Here is a 22,641-nt window from a genome sequence, read left to right as displayed (position 1 = left end):
AAGCAGACAAACAAGCCTTGCTCTCCTTCCTCAACTTGATTACCCTTTGTACTTATCCCTTTCTCCTATCACATTTTCCCACAACTCTCCACTCTTCATCAAACCTACTTAAAAAAATGCTCAGGCTTAACCACTTCTTTGGGTCCTTATTTGTTTATAAAACCTCCCATGTGACATAAAGCTTATATCAAATAAATTTGTGTGCTTTTCTCCTAGTCTGTCTTTGTCATTTTAATTTTCAGGCCCAGCTAGGGCCTCAAAGAGAGTAGAAGAAAAGTTTTTCCTCTCCTACACAGGTCTCTCCTAGGTGGCTCAGTGATAAAGAGTGCCTGCCAATGCAGAAGTCACAGGAGATGTGGGTTCGATCCCTGGATTGGGAAGATCCCCTGGAGGAGGAAATGGCAACCCACTCCAGTATTCCTGCCTAGAGAATCCCTTGGACAGAGGAGCCTGGCGGGCCCCAGTGCATGGGGTGGCAAAGAGTTGGATACACTGATTGCACACACTAACAGTACTTTCAGATTTTAACAACCAGTAGAGTTACCAGGCTGTGATGGCGCAGGAGTGGCCGACAGGAGCTACCCCACATCTGAGATCAGGGGCGGCGGCCGAGAGAGCTACCCCACATCCAAGGAGCGGCGGCTGTGCGGGTGCAGGAGGGCTGAAAGGAGCTACTCTACGTTCAAGGTCAGGAGGGGCAACTCGTCCAAGGTAAGGAGCAGCGGCTGTGCTTTGCTGGAGCAGCCGTGAAGAGATATCCCATGTATCTCTCAAGGTAAGAGAAACCCAAGTAAGACGGTATGCGTTGCAAGAGGGCATCAGAGGGCAGGCACACTGAAACCATAATCACAGAAAACTAGTCAATCTGATCACATGGACCACAGCCTTGTCTAACTCAATGAAATTAAGCCATGCCATGTGGGGCCACCCAAGACGGACGGGTCATGGTGTAGAGGTCTGACAGAATGTGGTCCACTGGAGAAGGGAATGGCAAACCACTTCAGTATTCTTACCTTGAGAACCCCATGAACAGTATGAAAAGGCAAAATGATAGGATACTGAAAGGGGAACTCCCCAGGTTGGTAAGTGCCCAATATGCTACTGGAGATCAGTGGAGAAATAACTCCAGAAAGAATGAAGGGATGGAGCCAAAGCAAAAACAATACCCAGTTGTGGATGTGACTGGTGATGGAAGCAAGGTCCAATGCTGTAAAGAGCAATATTGCATAGGAACCTGAAATGTTATGTCCATGAATCGAGGCAAATTGAAAGTGGTCAAACAAGAGATGGCAAGAGTGAATGTCGACATTCTAGGAATCAGCGAACTAAAATGGACTGGAATGGGTGAATTTAACTCAGATGACCATTATATCTACTACTGCGGGCAGGAATCCCTTAGAAGAAATGGAGTAGCCATCATGGTCAACAAAAGAGTCCGAAATGCAGTACTTGGATGCAATCTCAAAAACGACAGAATGATATCTGTTTGTTTCCAAGGCAAACCATTCAATATCACGGTAATCCAAGTCTATGCCCCAACCAGTAATGCTGAAGAAGCTGACGTTGAACGGTTTTATGAAGACCTACAAGGCCTTTTAGAACTAACACCCAAAAGAGATGCCCTTTTCAGTATAGGGGTTGCTGCTGCTGCTAAGTTGCTTCAGCTGTGTCTGACTCTGTGTGACCCCATAGATGGCAGCCCACCAGGCTCCCCCATCCCTGGGATTCTCCAGGCAAGAACACTGGAGTGGGTTGCCATTTCCTTCTCCAGTGCATGAAAGTGAAAAGTGAAAGTGAAGTCGCTCAGTCGTGTCCGACTCAGCAACCCCATGGACTGCAGCATACCAGGCTCCTCCATCCGTGGGATTTTCCAGGCAAGAGTACTGGAGTGGGTCACCATTGGGGACTGGAATGCAAAAGCAAGAAGTCAAGAAACACCTGGAGTAACATGCAAATTTGGCCTTTGAGTATGGAATGAAGCAGGGCAAAGGCTAATAGAGTTTTGCCAAGAGAACACACTGGTCATTGCAAACACCCTCTGCCAACAACACAAGAGAAGACTCTACACATGGACATCACCAGATGGTCAACACCGAAATCAGATTGATTATATTCTTTGCAGCCAAAGATGGAGAAGCTCTATACAGTCAGCAAAAACAAGGCCAGGAGATGACTGTGGCTCAGATCATGAACACCTTATTGCCAAATTCAGACTTAAATTGAAGAAAGTAGGGAAAACCACTAGACCATTCAGGTATGACCTAAATCAAATCCCTCATGACTACACAGTGGAAGTGGGAAATAGATTTAAGGGACTAGATCTGATAGACAGAGTGCCTGATGAACTGTGGACGGAGGTTCATGACTTTGTACAGGAGACAGGGATCAAGACCATCCCCAAGGAAAAGAAATGCAAAAAAGCAAAATGGCTGTCTGAGGAGGCCTTACAAATAGCTGTGAAAAAAAGAGAAGTGAAAAGCAAAGGAGAAAAGGAAAGATATCAGCATCTGAATGCAGAGTTCCAAAGAATAGCAAGGAGAGATAAGAAAGCCTTCCTCAGCTATCAATGCAAAGAAATAGAGGAAAACAACAGAATTGGAAAGACTAGAGATCTCTTCAAGAAAATTAGAGATAGCAAGGGAACATTTCATGCAAAGATGGGCTCGATAAAGGACAGAAATGATATGGACCTAACAGAAGCAGAAGATATTAAGAAGAGGTGGCAAGAATACACAGAAGAACTGTACAAAAAAGATCTTCACAACCCAGATAATCACAATGATGTGATTACTCACCTAGAGCCAGACATCCTGGAATGTGAAGTCAAGTGGGCCTTAGAAAGCATCACTATAAACAAAGCTAGTGGAGGTGATGGAATTCCAGTGGAGCTCTTTCAAATCCTGAAAGATGATGCTGTGAAAGTGCTGCACTCAATATGCCAGCACATTTGGAAAACTCAGCAGTGGCCCCAAGACTGGAAAAGGTCAGTTTTCATTCCAATCCCAAAGAAAGGCAATGCCAAAGAATGCTCAAACTACCGCGGAATTGTACTCATCTCACACGCTAGTAAAGTAATGCTCAAAATTCTCCAAGCCAGGCCTCAGCAATATGTGAACTGTGAACTTCCAGTTGTTCAAGCTGGTTTTAGAAAAGGCAGAGGAACGAGAGATCAAATTGTCAACATCAGCTGGATCATGGAAAAAGCAAAGGAGTTCCAGAAAAACATCTATTTCTGCTTTACTGACTATGCCAAAGCCTTTGACTGTGTGGATCACAATAAACTGTGGAAAATTCTTGAAGAGATGGGAATACCGGACCACATGACTTGTCTCTTGAGAAACCTATATGCAGGTCAGGAAGCAACAGTTAGAACTGGACATGAAACAACAGACTGGTTCCAAATAGGAAAAGCAGTACGTCAAGGCTGTATATTTTGTATATTTGTCACCCTGCTTATTTAACTTCTATGCAGAGTACATGATGAGAAACGCTGGGCTGGAAGAAGCACAAGCTGGAATCAAGATTGCCGGGAGAAATATCAATCACCTCAGATATGCAGATGACACCACCCTTATGGCAGAAAGTGAAGAGGAACTCAAAAGCCTCTTGATGAAAGTGAAAGAGGAGAGTGAAAAAGTTGGCTTAAAGCTCAACATTCAGAAAACGAAGATCATGGCATCTGGTCCCATCACTTCATGGGAAATAGATGGGGAAACAGTGGAAACAATGTCAGACTTTATTTTTTGAGGCTCCAAAATCACTGCAGATGGTGATCGCAGCCATGAAATTAAAAGACACTCCTTGGAAGGAAAGTTATGACCAACCTGCTGCTGCTGCTGCTAAGTTGCTTCAGTCGTGTCCGACTCTGTGCGACCCCGTAGACAATGGCAACCCACCAGGCTCCTCCATCCCTGGGATTCTCCAGGCAAGAACACTGGAGTGAGTTGCCATTTCCTTCTCCAATGCATGCAAGTGAAAAGTGAAAGTGAAGTCGCTCAGTTGTGTCCGACTCTTAGCGACCCCATGGACTGCAGCCTACCAGGCAGTCCTCCGCCCATGGGATTTTCCAGGCAAGAGTACTGGAGTGGGGTGCCATTGCCTTCTCCATGACCAACCTAGATAGTATATTAAAAAGCAGAGACATTACTTTGCCAAGAAAGGTCCGTCTAGTCAAGGCTATGGTTTTTCCAGTGATCATGTATGGATGTGAGAGTTGGACTGTGAAGAAAGCTGAGTGCTGAAGAATTGATGCTTTTGAACTGTGGTGTTGAAGAAGACTCTTGAGAGTTCCTTGGGCTGCAAGGAGATCCAACCAATCCATCCTATAGGAGATCAGTCCTGGGTGTTCATTGGAAGGACTGATGCTGAAGCTGAAACTCCAGTACTTTGGCCACCTCATGTGAAGAGTTGACTCATTGGAAAAGACCCTGATGCTGGGAGGGATTGGGGGCAGAAGGAGAAGGGGACGACAGAGGATGAGACGGCTGGATGGCATCACTGACTTGATGGACGTGAGTCTGAGTGAACTCCGGGAGTTGGTGATGGACAGGGAGGCCTGGCGTGCTGCAATTCATGGTGTCGCAAAGAATTGTACATGACTGAGCAATTGAACTGAACTGAACTGAGAGCTACACTGGACCCTCTCCAGTGTTTTTGCCTGGAGAATCCCAGGGACAGGGGAGCCTGGTGGGCTGCCGTCTATGGGGTCGTACAGAGTCGGACATGATTGAAGTGACTTAGTAGCAGCAGCAGCAGAGCTACACTGGATAGTACTGGTGTATTGACTGCAAGTGAGACCTGGGGACTGATGGACACAGTCCTTATGTTTATTTTTATATCTTTACCACATATAAATGCACCTGTAAACAACAGATGATGTTATTTTACATACTAAAACTTTGTATCAATAGTATTGTATCACTTATGCAACATGCTTTATTTTGCTTATCATTTTGTCTTTGAGATTGTTATTGTTGTTTAGTCACTCAGTCATGTTCTACTGTTTTATGACCCCATGGACTGTAGCCTGCCAGGCTCCTCTGTCCATGGGATTTCCCAGGCAAGAATACTGGAGTGGGTTGCTGTGCCCTCCTCCAGGGGATCTTCCCAACCCAGTGATTGAAGCCGTGTCTTCTGCTTGGCAGGTGGATTCTTTACTTCTGAGCTACCTGAGAAGTCCATGTTTTTGAGATTAATCCCTGTTAATGCACACAGTTTTCATTCATTAATTTTAAGCTGCTATACCTTATTCCATTGTATACGTGCATGCTAAGTCACTTCAGTTGTGTCTGATTCTGTGTGACCTTGTGGACTCTAGCCCACCAGGCTCCTCTGTCCGTGGGATTCTCCAGGCAAGATTACTGGAGTGGTTGCCATGTTCTTCTCCAGGGGATTTTTCCAACCCAGGGGATTGAACCAGTGTCTCTTATGTCTCCTGCATTGGTAGGTGGGTTCTTTATCATTAGCGTCACCTTGGAAGCCCCATTCCATTGTATGGTGTTACTTGCTCAGTTGTGTCCAACTCTGTGACCCCAGGCTCCTCTGTCCATGGAATTTTCCAGGCAAGAATACTGGTGTGGGTTGCCATTCCCTTTTCCAGGGGATCTTTCTGACCCAGGGATAGAAGCTCAGTCTCTTGCATTGCAGGCAGATTCTTTACTGTCTGAGCCACAAAGAAGCCCATTCTGTTGTATAAACCTACCACAATTTATCCATTTTGCTGTTGATGGCTGTTTTATTTCCAGGTTTTGTGTGTGTGTGTGTGTGTGTGTGTGTGTGTGTGTGTGTGATTACAAACAATGCTGCAAGGTACCTTCTTGAGTAACTGTTTATATGTGAGTTTCTCTAAGGTATATCTAGGAATGGACTTGTTAGGTTGCAGAGTACATGCATCTTCAATTTATTCAATTCAGTTCAGTCGCTCAGTTGTGTCTGACTCTTTGTGACCCCATGGACTGAAGCACACCAGGCTTCCCTGTGCATCACCCAACTTCTGGAGCTTGCTCAAACTCATGTCCATCGAGTTGGTGATGCCATCCAACCATCTCATCCTCTGTCCATCCATTCAATTTATTGGGTATTATTGGGTATTTCCAAATTGCTCTGAGTTTCTAAAACTCCATACCTTTATTAATAATGAGTGTTTAGAGACTTAAAATTTTTTTGCTCATCTGATTTATATGAAATGATATCTCTTTGTTTTAATTTGAATTTTCCTGATTAGCAAGTTTGACTAATAAATAAATGGTTATTTATTTAGGTCCCCCCCCCCCTTAAAAAAACAATAAACTAAAAAACCACAACCCATTTTTCATTTGGGTTCATTGTCTTTTTCATTCTATATTAGTAGCAGTTTTTGGTGCATTTGGGGTACTAATACTTTGTTGGCTAAATGCACTAAAGATACTGTCTTCTATATTTGTTTTTTTTAACTATAACATGTCAAAAACTTTAATTCTAATATAATTGGGTTTGTCAGTAATTTTCTTTTTGGTTTGTATTTTGAATCATGTGTAAGAAAATTTTCCCTTCTTGAATTCATAAAGATATTCTTGTATATTTTCTTCTAAAGGCTTAAGAATTTTGCTTTTCACATTTAGATCCTGAATATATTTGATACTTTGTGAAGTAAGGATTAAAAATTGGATAATCAGTTATCTCAAAATTATATAGTGAATAATAGTTTGTGCTTTCCCCACTGTTTTATAATACTTTTCCACATATCACTTCTATATATGGGTGCATTTATTTCTAGATTCTTTACTCTGTCTCTCCCAAAGTCAACATCATCAACCTTAAAGTAATTTTTGATATTTGACTGGGCAAACTCTTTCTCTTTGCTTTTCTTCAAAATTGTATTGGCTATTTTTGGCCCTTCTTTATGAATTTTGGAATCAACTTCCACCAAAAACCCTATTGGGGATTTTTAAAAATGGAGTTTCATTGAATTAATAGATACATTTAGGGAGAACTGTCACTTTCAAATCTATGAATATTATATGTAGCATTATATAGAATGTTATATTTATTCAGGCCTATTTTTAGTTAATTTAATAAAATTTATAATTTCTTCATGAAAGTCTAATACTTTTTTAGATTTATTGATTTATTGCTTGGATATATATATGTGTATTCTATACACATAGGATATATACAATATTTTATATTATAATAATTATTATCAGATCAGATCAGTTGCTCAGTCATGTCTGACTCTTTGCGACCCCATGAATTGCAGCACGCCAGGCCTCCCTGTCCATCACCAACTCCCGGAGTTCACTCAGACTCACGTCCATCGAGTCAGTGATGCCATCCAGCCATCTCATCCTCTGTCGTCCCCTTCTCCTCTTGCCCCCAATCCCTCCCAGCATCAGAGTCTTTTCCAATGAGTCAACTCTTCGCATCAGGTGGCCAAAGTACTGGAGTTTCAGCTTTAGCATCATTCCTTCCAAAGAAATCCCAGGGCTGATCTCCTTCAGAATGGACTGGTTGGATCTCCTTGCAGTCCAAGGGACTCTCAAGAGTCTTCTCCAACACCACAGTTCAAAAGCATCAATTCTTCGGCACTCAGCTTTCTTCACAGTCCAACTCTCACATCCATACATGACCACTTTATTATATATGTATATTAATATAAAATAAATACTATATATGTCTTAAAATTACATTTATCCTGCCTTCTAATCAACACCACTAGACAGCTAAACAGTAGAAGAAAAAAAATTCTGGTAGGAGTTTCCCAAGTAATAAATGAAGTGAGTATGATAGGATTTCAATATTACTATTTCATAACCTCTAATGAATTAATGGCTCTGCAGCTGCTAACATCATGAAGAGACCAGTAAACATCATGCCTCCCAAGGGAAGAACAAGAACACAGTGCCCTCCTCCGTAAAGTCGTCTTGTCAAATGGAAAAACCAAACTTGACTCTGATCAAGTCTCTAGAGCTAAGTACTAATTTACAGAAAATACAGAAGACAGAGAAACATGGAAAACTATACCATGAGAATACAATCAGCAAAATCTAGATTGTGGGAAACTCTACAGGGCAAGTGACCCAATTTCCTAAAAATAAACTAAATGAGGGAGGGAAAAAAATAAATGAGGAAAACCTATAAAGCCATATGTCAACCAAAAAAAGTCATATTAACCAACCACAAACAAAATAAAAAACAATTATAATAATTTTGAGACAACTAGGATGTTGAAAAAACTGATTGGATATCCAATTATATTAAAGAATAGTTCTAATTTTTAGATACAACAGTGGTAGTATGGTTATGTCAAAAGAGTCTTTTCTTGTCTTTTAGAGATATGTACTCACATGTATATGAGTAAAATGGTATGAGCCTGGAACTGGTTTCAGATACTATGGAAGGGAAGAAGGGATTGGGAATATGGGTGAACAGTATTGGCCAGGAGATGGGTACATGAAACTCACTGTCCTATCCATCTTTGTGCATGTTTGAGGTTTTCTATAATAAGAATTATTTTAAAATTGCATCATAAATTGTACTTTATTTTGCAAACACTAATTTTTTCCACAATCGATTTTTGTATATTGATCTATACTCAGGGAAAGATTGAGAGCAGGAGGAGAAGGGGGTGACAGAGAATGAGATGATTGGATGGCATCATCAACTCAGTGGACATAAGTTTGAGCAAACTCAGAGAGATATTGAAGGGCAAGGAGGCTTGGTGTGCTGCAGGCTATGGGGCCACAAGGAGTCAGACACAACTTAAGACTGAACGACTATGTTTAGTAATCTTGCTGAATTTTGTTTGTCTTTTAATAGCTTGTCTTTAGAGGCCTTCAGATTTTTTACCTGCTGCTAAGTCGCTTCAGTCATGTCCGACTCTGTGCAACCCCATAGACAGCAGCCCACCAGGCTCCCCCGTCCCTGGGATTCTCCAGGCAAGAACACTGGAGTGGGTTGCCATTTCCTTCTCCAATGCATGAAAGTGAAAAGTGAAAGTGAAGTCGCTCAGTTGTGTCCGACTCTTAGCGACCCCATGGACTGCAGCCTACCAGACTCCTCCATCCATGGGATTTTCCAGGCAAGAGTAGTGGAGTGGGGTGCCATTGCCTTCTCCAATTTTTTACCTAAGTAGTACTATTGTCTGAGAATAATGGCAGGGTCATTTCCTCCTTTGTGTTCTCTTCTATTTCATTTATTTTGCTGTCTCTACTGTACGGGAACAATGGTGAAAGAGAAGCAGTGATAGAGGGCGTCCTTATCCTAGTCTTGCCTCTAATGAGGCTGCTTCAGAAGTTCTACCATTCAAGTGTGATGTAAACTACTCTTTAACAAAATCAGGTATTCCTCTTTCATTCCTAGTTTGATCATTTTAAGTCATGAATGGGTGAATTTTATAAATTGATTTTTCCTTTTGCATCTATTGAGATGATCCTAAGTACGGACACAGATTTTTGAGTGTTAGACCATTTTTAGTTCCTGGGGTAAACTGAATTCAGTTGTGGTACGTTTGGATACACACATACGAGTGAGACTGGTCTATAGATTTTTCTTTCTTATGCTGTTCTTGTCTCTAGTTTCAACTTCTTTTTGGTTTTGATGAATCTGGGTGTCAAGTTAGAAATAAGCTTTACTTCCTGGGAGGTGAAGAGGATTTTCAGGATCAAGGGGCAACAGCTGTATTCTGGGATTCTGGGGGGTTTCCATCCTGGGCTGAGTGGAGTGAGCCAGAAACAGTCTTAAGGATGCATCGCTTCCCACTATAGAGGAGAACTTTGAAATTCTTTCCAGAAGGAAAAATAAAGGAGTGATACCGTGTGTAGGTCATCTAGGCTGCTAAGAGCTAGCAGACTACCCTGAACCCAGTGCCAGGGCTCCAGACATCAGAGCCTGGCAGTATACGGAGACTGCAGACCAAGGCACAGCAGTTCTGGAAGTGAGGAGCCAAGACCCACATTGCGAGGCGGCCCTTTGCAGTGGGAAGCACCTTCCAGGCTATGGATGCTGGCGCAGGAGCAGTGCCTCCCCTCCTGGGCACGTCCTTCTGGTCTCCCTATTTTATCCCCAGCTTTAAGAGAAACTTTGCATCAGTGGCTGCTTCACTTCTTGGCACAAATTAGGTAGTCATTATTCTTGTTCCTTTTGGAGCTGTTTATTCCTGGTGTTGGGCACTGCTCCTAAGGAAACGCCTTCAAAACCAAAGTAAATTGATCTAAACTAAATGAAACACCTAGGGACACTGAGTTGAGGCAGACTCGGGTTACCTCGGTTTTCATTATTAGCCACGGTTTTGCATGATTCTCTTGGCTTTTAGACCTCAAGTTCCTTTACCTACTAGTAGAGATTCTAAATAATCTCGAAGTTTCATGCTGGCTTAAAAAAAAATGGTGCCATAATTTTGTGGTGTTTCTCCGACCTTGTAATTATTTCCTAATCAGAAACACATGGATGGCTTTTACTGCTTTTAAGAGCCAGGGGCTTGGAGTATAGAAACCTGGGTTCATGGCTCAGCTCCTTCACTTAGGGCTGTGTGACCATGGGTTAGTTACCTAATCTCTCAGCCTCATTTGCCTCCTCTGGGAAACAGGGATAAAGCACTTTATCTTATATGGTTATGGTGAGGATAAAATGAGATAAAAGTACCAAAAGAAAAAAAAAAAGCACCTTGTAAAGTGATCTGCTTCAGAGTAAGTGTCAAACATTCCTTCCCTTTTCTCTACCCAAGTGACAATGTCCCGAAAGCTAGCCAAAAGATAAACTATAAATGGCAAAGTTTATACTGTTTGGCTGGCACTTCAGGGTGTTGCCCATTTGCCTGCCTCCCACCTTCTTCCTAGAGTCTGAGTCGGCCTGTTGGGCAGATTTTGAGACCGTCTGGCTCTGAGGGTGTTCACCCAGGCCTGGGATCCGCAGGAGGTCCTGGCAGGGAGAGACATCACACACCACCACTGGGAGAAGAAAAACCGACACAGGAGGCCCGGAGCACAGACCCTCAGGGGCCAGCCGGGCCTGCAGTCCCGGCCTCGCTGCAAGGAGGTCAGGAACGACAGGTGGGGAAGGCCTGGTGCTGGCGGTGCTGCAGGGTCCGGGAGCCGCCGGTGGGGCAGGCACCAGAGAAGCCGCCACCCCCTGGGAGGCAGAGACAGCCACTGCTGGGCCCTTCTGTCCTCTCTTCCCTCTCCACGATTTGCCACACGTTTTTTTTCTCTTGGAAAACCTGCCTGAAGATTTCTCCTTCTCCGTTTACCCTTGACCTTTCTGCTTTCTCCCCCTCTACCTGCCAGCACTCCAGGGTCTGCAAACGTTCCTTTTGGTAACTGTTAACAACCAGGAGAATTGATCTCTACAGATGGAGTCTGCAGCCTTGCCTCTGCCCAGTTCTGTGAGCAAGGACATATTCCTTAACTTCGCTGTGCCTCAGTTTTCCCATCTGGCAAAATGAAAATAATAAGAGCTCCTTCTTTACAGGATTGTTATAACAATTAAATGAAGCAATTTGCAGAGAAATTGTGATGCCTGGCACACAGTGAGGGTGAACTGCTGCCCCTGTCTCACTGGCTTCATTGCAAATGGGTGAATGCGCTCTGGGTTCAGTAAACTCCTTCCAGCATGTCTGGCATCACCTCCTCCAGGCAGCCCTCCCTGACTTTTCCCCGTCTCTCCCATGTTGGTCTGCACCAGCTCTCTTGGAGTGCTAAATACATTGAAGACACAGATGGTTTGAACCATGCCTGTATTTGTCTGGCTGCTCTATCAGAGTGGGTGTTCCATAAAGAGTGTGTCTTATCCAGTCATGGAGGGCCTGGCAATTAGCAGGGGATCAGCAAATGGTTGCTAAGTAAATGAAGGAAATCCCCATTTGTGAAGTGAGTGCTGAAAACTCAAGAAGGCCGGAATCTGGGGTCTGAACCCTGGAGCTTCTCGGTGGTAACACTGAGACTTCTGTTCTTCGCCTTAACAGAAACAATCCCAAGATCACCGAGTCACAGGAAATGAGCAGTAGAGACTGAAAGGTCAGCCTTGTTATTTCCTGATGCGGGAGGAAGTCAAAGCCTAGAAGCCAGCGGGTTCCTGGCTGCCTCACGCCGGTACAGGAGGACTGTGGTGAAGCCAGTATTCTCATTCTTGACCCGTTGGGCTCTCACTCACCGGCTGCTGTGGCTGAGCCTGGGCTGCTTGTGCGGCACAGGAGCTGCTGATCTCCTTCCAGACTCTCTCGGTCAGGGCCCACCCAAGGTTGACTGGGCGGCAGAGCTTTATGTGTTGAATGGCGGTTGGCTTTCCCTGGGAGCAGGTGTGGTGGAAAGAGCTTGGGAGGGAGGTCCAGCCCTAGTCCTGGCTTTCTGCTTATCACTTATCACCAACCCTGGTGACTCACAGATGCAGAGAGAGTGAGGGTGGGACATGGACCCTGAGAGATTATCCAGGCCCCCTCCTTGGTTTAAGGGAAAGGAATCTACGGCCCAGAGAAGTGATGTTCTCTAGAGTCTGGGGCCTAATCAAAGACAGAACTGGTAACTGAATCCATATCTTTCAAATCTGAAACTCAGTCTCCTCAATGAGGCTATTCCAGGGTTTCTGAAATAATAATGGACACACGAAGCACTTGAAGATCCTGTTAAGGCACAGGTAGGCCTGGGAGGAGACCCCAGATTCTGCCCAGATTTCTAACAAGTCCCAGGTGGATTTTAATCCTAAAGGAAATCAACCCTGAATATTCATTGAAAGGAATGAAGTTCCAATAATTTGGCCACCTGATTCGAAGATCCGACTCATTAGAAAAGACCCTGATGCTGGGAAAGATTGAAGGTAGGAGGAGAAGGGGATGACAGAGGATGAGATGGTTGTATGGCGTCACCGACTCGATGGACATGAATTTGAGCAAGCTCCGGGAGATGGTGAAGGACAGGGAAGCCTGGCAGTGCTGCAGTCCATGGGGTCGCAAAGAGTCGGACACGACTGAGCAACTGAACAACAGCAAGGTCTGGGAGGAGACCCCAAATTCTGCCCAGATTTCAAACAATCCCAGGTTCTAGCTAGAAAAGGTCTAGGCCAGTGATTCTCACAAAAACCAGGGCTAGACAGGCCAGCTCTGCTATGATGTAACTACTTAGTACACTAGCCATTCGTTAGACCAGACTGTTGGGTTAATGAAGGCATGCCAGCCATAGGGCCCTTCACACAGAAGCCAGCGGGGCCAGGCCCTCCTCACTGGCTCGTCCTTATTGGTCGCCCCATTGGCTGCTTCTGTGTCTTCTGTGCAGATGCAGGTCTTGACTGGTGGCTGTGGGTATGTAAGTGCAGTCCTTCTGGAGGACTTGGACCTTACTAACCCCTGCAGGCACTGTTTCTTCACAGCAAGTATGCCAAGCCCAAAGTTGAGTCTTCCCTATAAGCTCTTAAGGGTAGGAACCTTGGTTTGTCTTCTTTGAATCTCCTGAATGCTCAGGCACTCATTCCTCCATTTACTGGACTGATTTATCTATGCAACATCTGCTAGGCCTGACTAAATCATGCACATCCTTGCCTTCAAGAAATATACCTAACATGTGGGCTAAAATATGGTACTTAGTGGTTGCTCAAAAAGTATGTCGGAGAAGGAAATGGCAACCCACTCCAGTATTCTTGCCTGGAGAATCCCAGGGACAGAGGAGACTGGCGGGCTGCCGTCTATGGGGTCGCACAGAGTTGGACACGACTGAAGCGACTTAGCAGCAGCAGCAGCACCAATAAGTATGTGTGAAATTGGATTAGACTTCAGTGCTCTGGGGGAGGTGGCAGCGTCATCAAATGATAGAGAGGGCGAAGGAGAGCAGCTGGTGTTGGCCGCTCCCTAATAAGGGGCTCAGTTTCAAAGAAGGGGTCTGGCTCCTTCGGCAGTTCCTACTGGGGTTGGTGGAAATGAGAGCACTGAAGCCTCACTGAAGTCTCTGCACTTTTGAAAGTTATCAGGCAAATTCTCAAATGCATCATAATTTTTAGCTTTCCCTTTGATGCTGTAAAGACCAATGGGAAACAGGGATACACAAGCTCCTCTTCTCAGGCCAGTCACAGAGGGGGTGGCTAAAACATGTATGGTGTTTGCAGCAGAGAGAGAAATGGAACTTCCCTGGCAGTCCAGGGACTGGGACTCAGATTCTAAAGCGGGGGCATGGGTTCGATCCCTTGTCGGGGAACTAGGATTCCACATGCCGTATGGCACGGCCAAAAAAAAGGAAGAGAGAAATGGCCCACCATGGTGACTCTGAGTCCATGAGGTAGGGAAGTGGTAGCATCTGCTTATCTACCCAGCTTGGCAGAGATGCTGCTGCTGCTGTGCTGCTAAGTCGCTTCAGTCGTGTCCGACTCTGATGCTAAGTCCCACCTAATGTCCATTCTGCCCTGTGTTTGGGTGGCAGACCCCCTCACATTTTAGCTTGACACATGAACACACAGTAAGACATTTCATTCCCCAACCTCACTTGTAGCCAGGTAAGCCAGCGGGATATGAGCAGAGGTGGAAGAGGTGCAATTCTGAATTAGGCTCTTACAAGGCAGCTGGGCCTTTCCCTCCCTTGTCCTGCAGGGTGAAGGGGAAGCTGAGCCAGCTCTGACCAGGCAGACAGGAGTGACAGCAAATGGAATGCCAGAGAGATGATAAGAAAGAGCCTGTGTCCTGGACAGCCCTGTGGAGTGGAGCTGTCCCACCCCCTGCCTGCCAGCTCAGACCCTTCCCTGAGAGAGAAATAAACCTTCCCTCTTGTTTGAAGTCACTTTATTTTGGCCTTTGTTAGAACCAACATCCTAACTACTGCACATCTGTCTCTTGCATGATAGAGCAAGGATGCTCTGAGCCTTTTTTCCTGGTAGAATAGAAATGGTTGGTCTCTAAGGCTTTCTGCCAGATCTGCCTTTTGTCTCCCACCCTGTATTGTTTCAGGCTAGTCACTGAGGACCCCCTGCACTCATGCAGGGCTCCCCAGATCTTTCAAAGCTCCTGAGACTATTTTAAGGTCTGCCACATTCCGAGGGGTTCTGTCACTACTGCAACATGACCTTATTCAGACTGGATCTGCTACCTGGCCCTGGACCTCAGCAGAAGAAGGACTCTCAAAGAGGACTCAGTCAGTCCCTGAGAGCCAGCAACCCCACCCTGCCTCCCTGCAAATGAGACAGATTTGGAAAGTAAGTAAATCATTATGTTACATCATGTTAAATCGAGAACAAGTCTTTCCTGATAGGGCTACTAAACTAAGGTATTTAAGAAGTAGACTGGTATCTAACCTTCAGTGAGTACTCACTGTGTGCAGGGCATTCTTGCAGGCACACTGTATGTATGAACTCCTGTACATCACAACCACCCCACAAGAGAAGTACTATAGTATCCCCGTTTTACAGATGAAGAGAAAAGATACCCAGAGAAGTTTAGTAACTTACTCAAGGCTGCACAGTTAGTAAGAGGTGGAACCAGGATTTGAACCCAGGGACTCAGATTTGATAATTGGTGCTCTTTTTTCTTTTGGCTGTACTGTGAGACTTGCAGGATCCTAGTTCCCTGACTAGGAATTAAACCCAGGCCCATGGCCCACGGTCCCAACCGCTGGACCACCAGGGAATTCCCAATAATAGATGCTCTTGATTATTGTGATGCTGCCTAAACAGAGCCCTCCAATGTTCATACTCCTATTATGTCCAAAAGAACAGATTAAACTGAGTCACTGTCATATTCAGAGAGATAAATCCTCGAAGCAAGGCCCAAGATTGTGGTTCTCAAAGTGTGGTCCCTGGACCACTAGCCTCAGAATCACTGAGGAATTTAATAAAATTGTAAATGCTATGACCTCAGCCCAGATCTAGTGAGTCAGAAGCTCTGGAGGCCCAGACATCTTTATTTTTACGTCTTCCACATGGTTCTGAGGCACACTGAAGTTTGAGAGCAGTTGGCCTAAGAAATAAACAAGAATTGAAAGAAGAATGGAAATTTTGGACTTCCCTGGTTGTCCAGTGGATAAGAATCTTCCTGCCTATGCAGGGGACATGGGTTCGATCCCTGGTCTGGGAAGATTCCACATGCAGAGGAGCGACTAAGCCCATGCGCCACAACCTCACAGCCCACGTGCTGCAATTACTGAAGCCTAGAGCAATTACTGCTCTAGGGCCCGAGAGTCACAACTACTGAGTCCCAGTGCTACAACTACTGAAGGTCTTGCTTTGCTACAAGAGAAGCCACCACAATGAGGAGCCTGTGCACCGTAACTAGAGAAAGTCCACGCACAGGGATGAAGACCCAGTGCAGCCAAAAAGAAAAAAAAAAAAGAATGGAAATTTTATTCCTTCCTTGGACTTCGGGGGTGAGAAAGAGGCAGAAAGAAAAGTTTCATATTTAAAATAAGAGCTGTTTCCCAAGCCCTCTCTGACTTGGGGGTTGCTGATTTGACCTGTCTTGTGAAAACTTGCATGCTGTGTTCTCAGCCTGTCCAAGACTCAGGGTATTCTCACTGGATGTGGCCCTGGCTCATTGCTTATAGTTAATCTTGCAGCTCACTACTTAATTTAGAGGAGGAAAAAAATCCTGACAATTAGTTGTAAGACCCACGAGGGGAAAACTGATCCTTAAATAGTTAAAAAAAATTCCTTGGCACTCCCTCCTTTTTTTCCCTTCAAAGATTTGAAATCCTTTTTGAACATTAGCATTTATCATTCGGGACAGGCAAATGCTTTCTTTAATTTTCTGTGGTGATATTTCACTGGGTAAAAGACTGAGTAACCTTTATGGAACTGAGCCAGGGCCTGTCCCTCCCAGGAAATCTGTTTTGACTTGGTCATTGCTTAGATTTGGCCATGTTCTGCACTGCGTAAAACCTCCACTGCACTTGGCCAAGACCTTGGAGCCTCATCAGTGTTCACAGTCTGGATATGCGATTTACGATATGGAAGATATGAAGACCGGAATACATTTCCCTGGTTATTGTTACTCAGCTTTTAAAACGGAGGTGGCAGGAGACGCAGGTCAGCAGAAACCTTGCTTAAAAGTTTGACTGAACACAGGGATCAGGCTACTGTAATATTTTATTGTCTGATATTCAGAAGCAATGAAAAATTTAAAAATGAGTATAAAATTATAATGAATATTAAAATTAATTTTGGGAGGGAGTGTCATTTGAAAAAAATAGCAAAAGATAGAAACTAGAAAAAGATCAAGTTAGGGTGCAACCCCCAAATCCATGACTTGCACTCTTATCTCCAGTGAGTTCTATGGTCTCTCTGGACCCTATGAGGGTCCAGACAGGATAGGAAGAATCGTGCCATCATTTCACAGACTGGTAAAATGTGGCTGTGAAGAGGGTACATGGTTATTCATTGAGATATCCAAGTTGAGATTCATATTCATTAAAGGGCTATGGTACATGAATTACTTCATTTATGCCTCATGCAAACTTATGAGGGCAGGGCAGGGCAGTACTGTTTTGTTTTTTTTTTCCTGACAATTTTCCAGTCAACCCATGCAGCATGTGGGATCTTAGTTCCCCGACCAGAGATCAAACCCGCGCCCCCTGCAGTGGGATCTAGGAGTCTTAACCATTGGACCACCAGGGAAGTCCAAGGGCAGTCCTGTTTTCGTCTCTGAAAACAGGATACTGAGGTGGGGAGGTTAAGGAAGAGGTAGGTAGTCCATCTCCAGAGCCCAGGCTCTCCACTCATCTGCTCAGATCTGCTGCTGACCGGCTATCCAGAGAACCTTATGTGACTTACAGAAAGGTGTCCCAGTAGAAGGACCAAGTAGGGAAAGGAGCCTCCCCTGGGTGGATGCACCCAGGGGTGGAGCGCCTGGGAACAGAGCAGAGGCGGGATTTCAGCCCTCTCTGGCTCCCTCCAGGGATTCCCTGGTGGCTCAGACGGTAAAGCGTCCACCTGCAATGCGGGAGACCCGGGTTCGATCCCTGAGTTGGGAAGATCCCCTGGAGAAGGAAATGGCAACCTACTCCAGTACTCTTGCCTAGAAAATTCCATGGATGGAAGAGCCCGGTGGGCTACAGTCCATGGGGTCGCAGAGAGTCAGACACGACTGAGCAACTTCACTTTCACCTTCTGGCTCCCTCTGCTGGACGCTTTTATACAGCAATCCACAAAAGCAATTCTGGCGGACCCTGCATCCACTCCTTGAGAATGCAAGTGTTTCTCACACAACTGTTTCCACTTCTGTAAGAAGCAATGAGGATAAAGTCCACCTCTGTGGACCTGGGCCTAGCTAACTGAAGCATCCTGTAGCAAGCCCAGGTGCTCCCCTCCAGGGAAGAGCTTCCAGTTCAGGGTATTAGAATATGAGCTATGCCCCAAAGCCTAGTTCTGGGCCCAATCTTTCCCAGAGTCATCATCATTATCAAATGCAGCATCGTTTTTGGAGGAAGTTACATTCAAACAGCTCTGGTCACCCAGAGCTGTGGGTGTCAGGGGCTGGGTCTCCAAAGATGCTGTCTCCCTTTGTTGTAAGGTCGTCCCTCCAGACAGGGAATCTAAGGTCCCTCACCTGCATACCCAAGTGCTGGGGAAAGCAGGAGAAGCCAGAGACAGACGTGCATGTGGGGTCTTTTTGTAATGCCCCAAAGTCTCCACTGCCTTCCATCAATCTGCAGCCGCTGGCAGGAAATAAATCTCTCAAGTCCAAGGACATAAAAGCATGTCATTATCAGTTGGCTTGTGATGCATTAAGAGTGCATCAGAGTCTATACTCTGACTTCCAACCCATGGCCTGACAGGAAATGGAACGGTCATTCCTCATTAACATCTTTGAACAATGCACAGATGCACAATTCATCCCACAATTATTGTAATCAGATATGATAAAACCCAACCCAACTGTCTCTACCTTGAGCGTCTGGATGATTTTCTCTGAGTTCTCCGCCTTCTTCATGATCATCCATCTCTTCTCTACTTGCCTGTTAGGTAACAACAACAAAAGATACATAAGACACAATAAATGCAAGCACTCCTAGGGTCCATGCCCTTTGCTACAAGGGAATCCAGTTTTCTTAGTGGTCTCTTCTCCTCCTTTGTCAGTTTATTTTAACTTAAGTGTCCAAGAAATCTGTTGCCAGGGTGAATGGCCCTGAAGAGCCAGGTGGGCTTAGCAATGACCTTGAGCACTGTCTTCATCTGTCATTCTCTCTGGAAGGCTTCTCTACCTGTCCAAGCTGTGCTCCATGCCTGGCCTACTTGGGCAAAAGAATGTCGCTGGCAAAGATGGACTGACAGAAGGCAGCGAGGTACCTGCAGGGATTCGAGGGGGTTCCAGTGTGACCACTGTTGAGATGGGGCAAAGTGGAAAGGTTGGGGACAAGTCAGACTCTCAGTACCTTGGTCTTTACCTTTAAAACACATGGAAGGTACTGAGGGATTCAAGTGGGGGAGCAAAAGGGTCAGGCTTGTAGGGTTTCCAGGATAACCATGGATTGGATTTCTTATCACATGAAACCCTTTCTTCTTTCTCTGGGTGATACAAGCTGCTTGCAATCCCACAACCCAGAAATCTCTATAATGATGGTCCTCAACACTGGCTGCATCTTAGAATTATCTGTGAAACTTAAAAAAAAAAAAAAATTCCTAGGCAGTTGTTGTTGTTCAGTCTCCAAGTCATGTCTGACTCTGCAGCCCCATGGACTGCAACATGCCAGGCTTCCTTGTCCCTTACCATCTCCTGGAGTTTGCCCAAATTCTTGTCTATTGAATTGGTGATGCCATCCAACCATCTCATCCTCTGCCACCCTCTTCTCCTTTGCTTTTAATCTGTCCCAGCATCAGGGTCTTTTTCAATGAGTTGGCTCTTCCCAGCAGGTGGCCAAAGTATTGGAGTTTCAGCTTCAGCATCAGTCCTTCCAATGAATATTCAGGACTCATTTCCTTTAGGATTGAAGATTCCTAGGCCCTAACCTCAAATGTTAAAATCAGACTTTCTGGAGCTGGAGCATCTTTAAGGCTTCTTGGGTGATTCCAATATGCAGCCAGCATTGAGAACCATGCGTCTTCTCTAGAGGGCAGGAAGAGCAGTTCTTAAGTTGCCAAGGAAATGTGGCAGGTAGAGTCAGTGACTCAAATAAAGCCCCCAGTGTTCTATAAGGCAGGTCTTGGCCTTTGTCACCTGAATCTGTTTAATACACAGCTTCACTTCAGCCATGGAGAAGGAATCTGAAGGCCCTAGAAGCCTCCCCCGGGGACTCCAGTTCTTCACCCTTTAGCTGACAGTCAGTTTTCCACTTTATCATCAAATACCTAAGCTGCTTTGAGAAGAGACAATTATCTGCTAATTTGTTTTGACATTCTCTGCTTGCTTGGTGGCTTTTTACCCGGCGTGCTTCTCACCTGTTAGCTTAGTGTTTGTGGTTGCTAAGATATTCTGACTAAGAAAACCTACAGCAGGTAAGTAACTTTCCTTCTTTTGCATGTGTCCGTTTGGAGACAAAGCAGATTTGGCCTGATGCAGTAAAAAAAAGAAAAAAGAAAAATTCATCCCTGAGTAAATGGAAAGGTTTTTAAAAAAACGATTGCAGGAAAAACCTGCCTCAGTCTAGTAAACTGCTAAGTTAGAAGACTAGAAAAAGAGATAAATTTTTAAAAATCCTGTTTATAAATCCTTTTAGTCTAACAGGAAATTGGATTAAAAGGGAAAAACAAGCTTCCTCTTTTGGAAGAATTTCAAAGCCCAGAAGAATAAACCTTCAGTCTTAATAGCAAGCAGCTATGAGCTTTCAGGGGCAAGAAATACTCTTTTCCTTTCACAGATGGAGAGATGCAGACAGAATTGGGGATTTGGAAAGAATTTTCTGATGAGTCCCTGTTAGAAACATAAATAGTTTTAATTTGAAATTCTGGGGGGTTCCCTGGTGGTCCAGTGGTTAGGACTTCCTGCTTCCACTGCCAAGAGTGTGGGCTCAATCCTTGGTCCGGGAACTAAGACCCCACAAGCCATGTGGTGTGGCCTTAAGAAAAAAAATTCTGCCTGTTGCTTAGAAAGGTGTCAAAAACCTATTATTTTTTACATACATGAACACACATGTGAAAAGGCATATCTGAGGTCATTCGTTGCAGCATATTAGAAACAACTTACATGTCTCGTCAATTGGGGATGTATTAAGTAAATCACGGTAATTTACACGATGGAATACAATGCAACCATTAAAAAGGATCTCTTAATGAATTGAAATAGAACTCCAAGATATATTAAGTAAAACAAAAAAGTAAGACCGTAAGCAATGTGTATAATACGTAACCTGCTAAGTCACTTCAGTATTGGCTGACTCTTTTTGACCCTATGGATCAGGCTCCTTTGTCCATGGAATTCTCCTGACAAGAATACTGGAGTGGGTTGCCATTTCCTCCTCCAGTATAATATGTGAAAACATATATAAAATATGTCTCTACCCCAGGAAGGGTACACAGAAAACCAGCCAATAGTGGCGTGGGATGGGGAGGGAGCCCAGCTGGGAGACATACCCTTTTATAGTTAAATATTTTAAACTTCCTGAATATATTTTGAATTCAAGATTTGAACTGGAAAAACCAAAACTAAATAAAATGCTGTCTCTTTTAATGAGTTACAAAGGCAATGATTGAAACACAGGCAATAATACTCAAGTGAGCCAAACAAACCAAAGGACAGAAAATTCAGATCCCAGCTCAGTTATTCTGGCCAGGTCATTCGCTCTTCATCTGTTCATTCAGCTTACGACTATATATTGAGTGTCTGTTGTGTGCAAGGGACTGTGCTGGACGCCGAGGGCACCGAGCTGAAAAAATCTGTGAGAAGCTCAGTAACTTGTTTCTCAGTAGAGAAACAAGAAATCTCACCGTTGCCATGCAGTGTGATAAATGTAGTGATATGACAGGTTTCTGCAGGACCTCAGGGGAGGTGAAGCTAAATTAGGCTGGGGAGGTTTGTTTACCAGAGGTGCGAAGTCCTGCGGGGAAGGGGAGGCGGGCAGTTCCCGCAGAGCAAGGAGGCTGTGCTGGCGCCGGGGATGGTCGGCGTGGCCTCAGTGCCCAGACAGTGGGAATCAGACTCTGGCCAGCCAGATATTGCATATTGCAGTCTGGAGTTAAAAAAATTTTTTTTTCGTTTGCTCTATTTTTCTATTTATAAAAGAAATACATTTTTTGATGCCAGGATTTAACCGGAAGGCCAATGGGGACGTGGTAGGAAATTTCAAGCAAACCAGTGGCATGACTGAGCTGTATTTAGAAAGAGTGCTGGCAACAGTGTGGTATTCTAGGGCTGGGGAGGGGTGTGGGTGAGTGGGGATGGTAACAAACACTTGGTAAACACAAACTGCAGCGCTAAAACCAGACAAGAGAGACAGTTGCCCGAGGGGTTGGGGTGCAGGCCCTGGACTCAGACCTTGTGCACTGAAGCTTGGATCCTACATCTCAGGCCTTACAGGTCATGTGAGGTAATTACTTCCTGAGCCTCAGTTTCTGCAACAGACAGGGGCTGGGCCAGGTGTCCTGAAGGTCTCAGCTGTTCTTGGAGAACCTTCCACTGGCCCTGCCCTCTCCCCTCACACCCAGGCCCCTATCTGAGCATGGTACTTCTAGGCCCATAGCAGGCTCCGGGAAAGAACTATAGGGCGGAGGGGAGCAGGAGCCAGAGGTGGGCCTCCAGTTGGCCTCACGCTGTATGACTGATAGTAGTCT

The 22,641-nt window shown here is 44.9% G+C and overlaps 1 protein-coding gene and 1 long non-coding RNA gene across 2 annotated transcripts in view; one reads left to right on the top strand and one right to left on the bottom strand.

Annotated features, from left to right (window-relative positions):
- The window catches only part of KIAA2012 (KIAA2012 ortholog), a 128,760-nt gene that overhangs the window by 26,987 nt on the left and 79,132 nt on the right, over nucleotides 1-22,641 (bottom strand). The window contains exon 14 of the mRNA XM_055573114.1: nucleotides 18,824-18,893. Coding sequence (XP_055429089.1) covers nucleotides 18,824-18,893 — 70 coding nt within the window. The remainder of the gene's footprint in view (nucleotides 1-18,823; nucleotides 18,894-22,641) is intronic.
- Nucleotides 9,496-12,367, top strand: LOC129646647 (uncharacterized). The gene is made up of 3 exons (XR_008712080.1): nucleotides 9,496-10,664; nucleotides 10,815-11,027; nucleotides 11,939-12,367. It is a non-coding gene; the product is annotated as an uncharacterized LOC129646647 (long non-coding RNA).

The sequence above is a fragment of the Bubalus kerabau genome, chromosome 3, assembly GCF_029407905.1.
Source record: "Bubalus kerabau isolate K-KA32 ecotype Philippines breed swamp buffalo chromosome 3, PCC_UOA_SB_1v2, whole genome shotgun sequence".
NCBI lineage: Eukaryota > Metazoa > Chordata > Mammalia > Artiodactyla > Bovidae > Bubalus > Bubalus kerabau.
The sequence above is the reverse complement of the archived record's forward strand: the minus strand, read 5'-3'. Positions and strand labels throughout refer to the sequence as shown.